The following is a 9,481-nucleotide window of genomic DNA, read 5'->3' on the forward strand; positions in this document are numbered from 1 at the left end:
GGCGATGTCGCAGGAAAAGCCTGTTGAAACCCCCTCGGGTTCCATCGTGATGGATAGGCCGTTCGGCAGTAGAGCGTCAGTAGAGGGTCCAGGCCAATTGGCAAATTAGGTATTTTTGGACCTCTTCGGCTAGTCGGGAGATGGGCTTAGCTCGAGGCTAGCTCCAGGTAACTGGTGCTTGCTCTGGGACAGAGACGTTACACAGTGGCCCTGGATTTAGCTATTTGATGATCCGGTATAAAGGTTAAGCAGCGGTAGGAACTGGAGATGTGGTAGAGAAAAAGCAGTCTGATATGCTTTGGGTAGATGTCGCGCTGGTGTCCTAGTTAGCGTTGAAGACCACTAGCAGTTAGCTAGTAGCTAGTTAGCGGCTAGCTTCTGATGAGGGGGTATAGAAAAAGCAGATCCGTACATTGGGTGATGCGGGTTGCAGGAGAGTATATTCAGCCTGTAGTTGGAAAGTGAGATTAAAATATGTACTGAAATATATACAGAAAAAAACGAGGAAAAACTATATTTACACTATACAGGACGGGACAAGACAAAACACACGTCCGACTGCTACGCCATCTTGGACATAAGGGTAGGTAGGGTTAACAGCCCAGGTTCTATGTAGGTAGACTGAATAGTGCAGGGGACTTACAGCGAGGCCAGGTTCTGAGTAGGTAGGGTTAACAGTCCAGGTTCTAAGTAGGTAGGGTTAACAGCCCAGGTTCTAAGTAGGTAAGGTTAACAGCCCAGGTTCTAAGTAGGTAAGGTTAACAGCCCAGGTTCTAAGTAGGTAGGGTTAACAGCCCAGGTTCTAAGTAGGTAGGGTTAACAGCCCAGGTTCTAAGTAGGTAAGGTTAACAGCCCAGGTTCTAAGTAGGTAGGCTGAATAGTGCAGGGGACTTACAGCGAGGCCAGGTTCTGAGTAGGTAGGGTTAACAGCCCAGGTTCTAAGTAGGTAGGGTTAACAGCCCAGGTTCTAAGTAGGTAGGGTTAACAGCCCAGGTTCTAAGTAGGTAGGCTGAATAGTGCAGGGGACTTACAGCGAGCATTCCTGTAGAGCAGGAACGGATCCTGCAGCTGGAAGTCCAGGTCTTTAGTGATGGGTTCAGTCAGGTTCTCCATACTCAGCCTGTTCATTATGGTGAAGCCGTGTCTGGGAGATGCTAGCCTGAGGACAAACAGGAAGGCATGAATAGAAAGAGTTAACCTCTACAGGATCGGTGTCCATAATAGCATTTTTGTATGTTCTTTATAGTTATGTACTTGAAAATGTATAAATTGACCAATGTGGCACATTTGGGCAAACTCCTGGCTGACTTGATGCAAAATGTTGTGTAGTGAGGTAATTCTTTACTGGATCAGTCTAAATTACACCTAGGCTCCTATGTTAATGTCTAGCCTTTCTCTCGCATTTCAAAGATGGAACAAAACAATTATAGAAAAACACATGTTATTTTTGTTTATATTTTACCAGATCTAATGTGTTATATTCTCCTACATTAAATTTCACATTTCCACAACCTTCAAAGTGTTTCCTTTCAAATGGTATCAAGAATATGCATATCCTCGCTTCAGGGCCTGAGCTACAGGCAGTTAGATTTGGGCATGTCATTTTTGGTGAAAGTTTTAAAAAAGGGGTCCGATCCTTAATTAAAGGGACTTGACATTACACAGGCCTTATACCAGAGTTAATATTAAAGTACACAGGAGGGAGGTACTTGACATTACACAGGCCTTATACCAGAGTTAATATTAAAGTACACAGGAGGGAGGTACTTTACATTACACAGGCCTTATACCAGAGTTAATATTAAAGTACACAGGAGGGAGGTACTTGACATTACACAGGCCTTATACCAGAGTTAATATTAAAGTACAAGAATACAGGAGGGAGGTACTTGACATTACACAGGCCTTATACCAGAGTTAATATTAAAGTACACAGGAGGGAGGTACTTGACATTACACAGGCCTTATACCAGAGTTAATATTAAAGTACACAGGAGGGAGGTACTTGACATTACACAGGCCTTATACCAGAGTTAATATTAAAGTACACAGGAGGGAGGTACTTTACATTACACAGGCCTTATACCAGAGTTAATATTAAAGTACACAGGAGGGAGGGACTTGACATTACACAGGCCTTATACCAGAGTTAATATTAAAGTACACAGGAGGGAGGTACTTGACATTACACAGGCCTTATACCAGAGTTAATATTAAAGTACACAGGAGGGAGGTACTTGACATTACACAGGCCTTATACCAGAGTTAATATTAAAGTACACAGGAGGGAGGTACTTTACATTACATACAAGTTGAATAACCAGTGTAAGGTGCTAACAGACTGGAAACGAACTGGTGACTACATGCACGCATCCCAGTTTGTGTATTTTCTCAGGAGAACAAGAACGACAGTGGTAATGTATGTACAAGTAGTCCTACAAGAAAACAGACAGGTTCTACATGTACAAGTAGTCATACAAGGAAACAGAAAGGTTCTACCTATTCAAGTAGTCCTACAAGGAAACAGAAAGGTTCTACCTATTCAAGTAGTCCTACAAGGAAACAGAAAGGTTCTACCTATTCAAGTAGTCCTACAAGGAAACAGAAAGGTTCTACCTATTCAAGTAGTCCTACAAGGAAACAGAAAGGTTCTACCTATTCAAGTAGTCCTACAAGGAAACAGAAAGGTTCTACATGTTCAAGTAATCCTACAAGGAAACAGAAAGGTTCTACCTATTCAAGTAGTCCTACAAGGAAACAGACAGGTTCTACATGTTCAAGTAGTCCTACAAGGAAACAGACAGGTTCTACATGTTCAAGTAGGCCTACAAGGAAACAGAAAGGTTCTACCTATTCAAGTAGTCCTACAAGGAAACAGAAAGGTTCTACCTATTCAAGTAGTCCTACAAGGAAACAGAAAGGTTCTACATGTTCAAGTAGTCCTACAAGGAAACAGAAAGGTTCTACATGTTCAAGTAGGCCTACAAGGAAACAGAAATGTGCTACATGTTTACGTCCTATTTCCTGGGTGGGATAGAGTGTGTGGAAGTAATCATGGCTCTTCAAGGCTACAGGCCATAATAGTCTACTCAGTGATAACCAATCTGTTCAAAGGGAGGGCTGACGTAGCTAACCCACTAAGCCCATTATATTTAACCTGATGGAAGCAGGCTTCTCAGCTCACAGCTGAAGTACACACAGAGACCGGTCCCAAAATGGCACCCTATTCCCTATATAGTGCACTACACATTTGACTATGGGCCCTGGTCCAACGTGACGCACCATAAAGGGTATAAGGTGTCATTTGGGATGCAGCCCCACCAAGATTCAAAGCTCAGGGGGAAGTACATAGAGACAGTAATTAGCTGGCATCGTAAAAGACCCATCATACCTTGTATAGACAAACAGGGTCCCCTCCACGTCAGTCTTCTCCTGCAAAACAACATACAGTAACTGATTCGGGTTGAGTTCATGAAAAGGGATTTGCTTGAACAGAATCTTCATCGATCTCTCCTTCACATCCACAGCAAACTGTTACGTAGGCTGTGGGATATGAGGGTTATGAAGCAAACTGTTACGTAGGCTGTGGGATATGAGGGTTATGAAGCAAACTGTTACGTAGGCTGTGGGATATGAGGGTTTATGAAGCAAACTGTTACGTAGGCTGTGGGATATGAGGGTTTATGAAGCAAACTGTTACGTAGGCTGTGGGATATGAGGGTTTATGAAGCAAACTGTTACGTAGGCTGTGGGATATGAGGGTTATGAAGCAAACTTCTACCGGTGCCATGGTTTTTGAGTCACTGACCATTTGGACCAATCATTATTTTGGGGTGCTCCTACACCTGCATATTTGATTTATTTATTTGTGAAAGGGGAGGGGTTCACCACCGTCACCCCCCCCACCCTCAGAACCAAGTGGGCAATTCCACGATAACAGAATGATTCCGAGACAGATTTTTCACTTTAAAATGTACACCAAACAAACAAACAAAAACTCATGACTGCAAAGTTAAACCACACAACTCTACACACAAGCACAAAGAAAACACATTTACTTAAAGGAACAGATGCTAAGTTGGGTAACAGAATGAATGCACAAATAACACAAACCGTCGTTCTGTTAATGTCACTAAACTTTGTACCTTGCATCAAGTAATTGTGTTTTTGTCAAATATTCTTAAAAATCATCCTCATCCATAGAGTTGTATGGTTTAACTTTGCAATCATTCGTTTGTGTGTGGCCGATGTGAAATGGCTAGCTAGTTAGCGGAGGTGCGCGCTAATAGTGTTTCAGTCGGTGACGTCACTCGCTCTGAGACCTAGAAGTAGTTGTTCCCCTTGCTCTGCGAGGCCCGCGGCTTTTGTGGAGCGATGGGTAACGATGATTCGTGAGTGACTGGTTGATGGGAGGGTCCCTGGTTCGGGGCGAGGAGAGGGACGGAAGCTATACTGTTACATTTGTTTGGTGCACAATTTGTAAGTGATAAAAATCAGTCTCAACATCATTGTGTTACCTTGGAATTGACAGAATCCAGAAGCAAACGCATCAGATTTGGTTCCGGGTGGCTGATATTCACTGACCTAGTTAGCTACCATATCAACTTTCAGTCTGAAAACTGTCAGCTGTTTACAAACTAGTAGCGATGTGATAAATACTCTTGTCCACCACATCTAACAATAATAACTAGCTGGAGGGCAATGTGTACTATGTGCCCCGGTATGTGTGCGTTCCAGTTGTTGACCATGAGTATGATGCGTTTCCATAGGAACCTCTGACTACATTTTGGATCAAGCATAAATTGGCTTTAACATGCACAATAACGTGCCGAATCTGTGATTTAGCTCTTTTTGTAGGGTAAACATTAGAATAAGTTGCCTAAATATTTGAAACGATAGGTGGTAATATCTCTCTAAGAGCTGATCCATTGTCAGTATTGTGAAATAGTTATAAATGTTAAGGAAATGATTGAATGGAGAAAGCTGAGCTCCCTTTCCATCCTATCAGTGTAGACACATTGTTCAAACATGCACTTAAAGACTATTTATGTTTGATCCGGTAATGTGGACGGAGGCTTCGAATGGAGGGTGAGATGCAATTGTGGAGCCTCCAGGCAAATCAAGCTCCATACGTTGCAATAATGTGGAGGGCTGCAGACATCTCAACATTGACATGATTGGTTGATGTAGGTGGGGGCGGGAGTTCCTGTATAAAACACAAACTCTTACTTGACAACAGCTCTGCAAAGCGCAAAATGCATGTTTGCGTTGACTTCTGCAGAGGCCGCACAACAGTAAATGCTGTATGGCCACTGCAGACGTCGGATTGACAATGCTGAGCCTTTTAGCGACCTCCTCTCTACATAGTGTTTTATGAAAGATGCATCTTGAAAACACTTCATCCTCAACTCCATCGCTATCGGCCGTAACGGGAGTAAATTCAGATAGTTGCTCTGCGAAACTCCATCATTTGTGAGTCACAAACCGATTCTGACAAAACGCTTGCTGAGCTGTCTCATGTGAGTTTGAATCGGAGCTTCGTGGGCGATATGCCGCCTTCAAAACAACTGGGAACTCGGAAAATAAAATAAGAAACTTTCGGACTGGGAAAAATCGATTTGAACGGTCATCCAACTCCGGAACTCCGGACTAGAAATCACTGACGTCATGATTTGACCTTGTATTTTTTTAGAGTTCCCAGTTTGAAACGCGACATATTCATCAGCGACATCTCGAATGCAGATAGTGGGTCTGGCATTATTGCCAAGTTAACGTGTTTTTCGGAACTAGATCATGTCCGACTCGTTAATAGGTTGGTTATACACGTGTCGCGTCCAACCAGTTAGCAAGTCGGACATTTGAGTTTCCTAGTTCCGACTGGGACGTGAAAGCGATATAGGGTGACGTTAGCTAGCTAGCTTTCTAGCTTCTTGGAATAATAGCTATGGCTAGCCCCATCTCCCAAAACCACGTGAATTCAACCTGGCAAACTAGTTTATAATGTGGCATCCATATCAGTCCGCTAAGATGTTACTTAACGTGCAACTTTGTTGAAAGGAGAAGGGAGCGCGAACAGAGCAGCGGTAGCATCCCTTAACTCACCCATTCATTTGATCGGTTGTTGAAAGTATACAACGCCACTTGACTCGCCACATCTACAATGTTGTTGATGTAAGGATCTTGTCTTTGCAGGGCTGCGAGACTAATGTCCAAACCTTTAGCAGTGAGACAGGTGTTTCCACCCGATGAGCTTGCCGTCATTGTTCTCCTTGAGCTAGCTAGCTAGTGATGCTAACTGGCGCGTATTCACGGGTGAAGGAATCTGTGACGGTTCCAAAGTAAAACGAAAACTATTGAAACTATCCCCGTTACAATACACTGTTATGAATTAAAATATTTAAAATGAATCATTAAAGAGAACATATAAGTGAATTGTAACTGTTCGGTACACCATCAACAGCTCACTTGACAGCAGCCATGTTTCGTCGAACAGATTGTAAACAATTAGGCACGATGAGTTGAGCGTAGATGGCTATAAGGAACGTTAATCAATCTCGAGAAATAGATTGACCGCTTCATCAGGCCGAAGCAGATGATGATGAAGGATGTTTATTGGCCAGGCATGTTACACCAAAATTATGACTTTGACATCTTGTTAGAATCCATCGTTGAATCCATTGAATTCCATTTTGTCCTGAAATGTTATTGAAGGTTTACTTCAACGTCAGTTTTATATCTGTCCGATAATTCAGATTCGTTATTTTGTTAATTAGTCGAGTTAATACATTGTTTAGCAGATACTTACAATTTGGCGCATATCATAGACTTGAAAATGTCTGCTGCCCAAATTGATGGAAAAAACCTATGCAGTCTGCAATGGTGGCTCTAGAGGGCGCTACTTCCTTTGAAAAACTTCTATCTTTTTATTTACCCCAATGCTGCCGCCTTTTTCTTGGGTACGGAGCTAGGCTATATTTAGTGTGTAATATCAATGACAAGCGATTCAACACTTAGTTCTATATGTTTCTATGGATATATTGTGATTCTGGCCGTGCCAGGGTTATTGATAGCCTATAGTGACTAAAGGTTTCACCTGCTATAGGTGTGCGCAGTGAACAGCCATAGCACCATAAACAGTAGCCTACCAGGCAGCCCTCGACATATCTACATTATGCTGAATTTTTTAAACCTAGTAGCCTATACATCTAGTATTTGTCCAAAATTCATAAGCACAATGACTGTTTTTGGACACCTTTTGTGCTAGAAATCTATATGTTCTAATCAAACTCATCCCCCAAACAGAATGTAGGTGACCTGCAAACTCATCCCCCAAACAGAATGTAGGTGACCTGCAAACTCATCCCCCAAACAGAATGTAGGTGACCTACAAACTCATCCCCCAAACAGAATGTAGGTGACCTGCAAACTCATCCCCCAAACAGAATGTAGGAGACCTGCAAACTCATCCCCCAAACAGAATGTAGGTGACCTGAAAACTCATCCCCCAAACAGAATGTAGGTGACCTGAAAACTCATCCCCCAAACAGAATGTAGGTGACCTGAAAACTCATCCCCCAAACAGAATGTAGGTGACCTACAAACTCATCCCCCAAACAGAATGTAGGTGACCTGCAAACTCATCCCCCAAACAGAATGTAGGTGACCTGAAAACTCATCCCCCAAACAGAATTTAGGTGACCTGCAAACTTATTTCCTTCATCCCATCTAACAATTCTTCAGACACAGTCAGAGATCCATTAGGAGTGAATATGGCCCGGTGTCTGTGACTGTTGGTTGGTGGGAGAAGAGAGGGGGATGGGATGGGGAGCTGGTTCTCAGAACCAGTAGGGCCCTGTGTCACAGAAGGGACAATAACTAATATGGCAAACACAGCACAGCAGCATCCAGTCTGCCTCCCAAGTGACAAACGACTTAGGGAATAGAGGTCTATTTTGGACCAAGCCAGAGTACTCTATCCCCATCCTTAGTTCCCACGACCTGCACTAAAATGCCAGTCGCTCTATCTGGCTCGTTTTAAACACAACGCCAAGTTGACCTGGGACATTTATAGACTGAGGTCGATTATGTAATAGTTTCTCTAAACGGAACAATCTTTTGAGGACTCAAGGATTTTTCATTGCAGTGCTCTGCTGTGGTCATTATCAGGGTATGGCCCTGAAAGTCGTTCTCGACGTGAATGAGATGGGGTTGCACATACTGTAGGCCTGTCTTATTTTCTATTTGTATATTGACATAACCTATTTGTTTCTGGCATATAGGGATTCACTTGTAATGGTGGTTGTATCTGTGTAACACGTTCGTGCCGAATCAAATTGAGCATGTTTTGCGGTTCCATCTGGGTGTAAACATTACACATATTTTGGCCACGTTTGACGCGCGTAAAATCGAGGTCTTGGAAATCAAAATGTAGCCGACTAAGGTGTAAACTTAATTATCTTCCATCGGCTTCCCATAAATGTGTATATTAAGCCACTAAGGCATTTTAAAAAACGGCATGTTTACAAACTGGTTAGCCTGCTATTATCAGTGATACAGGTCTCACGCTTGGGATTGAATCCATCCAGATATAATTCAAGTCAGGTTTAACAGATTTCCTCCTTCCTTCTTACATCCTCCAGAAATCAAAGCACAAGCCCTATCTGACTTCACTGTGATTATTTAGCTCCCTCTCCAGAGATAGCAAGTCTGGAAAATCATGGACGGTTTACTGTGTTTTCTAACGTTGTAACAGGCTAACATCTGGAACCAGTCAGATCGTCTACATGGGAGGGGGCTTTGGTCGTCACCCCCCTCTCTCTCTTGTGCGCTCTCCCTCTCTTTCCTCTCACCAGACTATATCACTGCAGAAAGGTACAAGCGGCCGCTCTCCACAGGGCTATTGAACAACTCCCGTTTCGGACGATTTTGGCCTGGAATTGATGACAGAAAGTATCTGTAAATGAGGCACGCCACGTGTATTTGCCTGTTTTTTGGACAGCATTTGGTGGAATCGATTCTATTGGAAGATTAACCCTGTGTGAGCAGCAGTTCTGGAATATAGATCTTTTTTTTGTTGCGCTGAGAGCTTGAATCTTTGCTTCTATTCCTTTTACGGCATCAGTGGCAGCGCGCGGGGTTTGGTGTCATTGGTCCGGCTTTTGATGTACCTTATTTAAAACATCTGCGGGCAAATTGATAGGATTTTGATTAATAGGTAGGCTAGCAGCAAATGGTGCTAGTGCCATGTTTCTTAGGTAGGGCCCGGATGTTCCGAGGATGCACTGGTTCGTCTTCTTAGGTGGTTCAAGCGAATATCTATTTATGTGTTCCAACTCCAGAATGGGGATCAGGTAATATTTACTGAAACGCAACAAAAAAAGGAATATCGAAAGCTGTCCGGGCGTTATTCTTTTTTTATTTTCCTTCTCTTTGGTTTCTTTTTTTCTTCCTCTCTACTCCTTTTACAAGCCTTTTCTCCATT

At 42.9% G+C, this 9,481-nt stretch overlaps 1 protein-coding gene across 3 annotated transcripts in view; it reads right to left on the reverse strand.

Annotated features, from left to right (window-relative positions):
* Nucleotides 1-6,494, reverse strand: part of dcp1b (decapping mRNA 1B) — a 46,944-nt gene extending 40,450 nt beyond the window's left edge. For all 3 annotated transcript variants that reach the window (XM_065016115.1, XM_065016116.1, XM_065016114.1), the window contains exons 1-3: nt 6,103-6,494; nt 3,392-3,432; nt 1,032-1,159 (exon numbers count right to left, since the gene is read on the reverse strand). In XM_065016115.1, the coding sequence (XP_064872187.1) occupies nt 1,032-1,159; nt 3,392-3,432; nt 6,103-6,261 (328 nt within the window). In that variant the 5' untranslated portion in view covers nt 6,262-6,494. The remainder of the gene's footprint in view (nt 1-1,031; nt 1,160-3,391; nt 3,433-6,102) is intronic.
* Between the last annotated feature and the right edge of the window lie 2,987 nt (nt 6,495-9,481).

Source organism: Oncorhynchus nerka, unplaced genomic scaffold (assembly GCF_034236695.1).
Source record: "Oncorhynchus nerka isolate Pitt River unplaced genomic scaffold, Oner_Uvic_2.0 unplaced_scaffold_1140, whole genome shotgun sequence".
NCBI classification, from domain to species: domain Eukaryota; kingdom Metazoa; phylum Chordata; class Actinopteri; order Salmoniformes; family Salmonidae; genus Oncorhynchus; species Oncorhynchus nerka.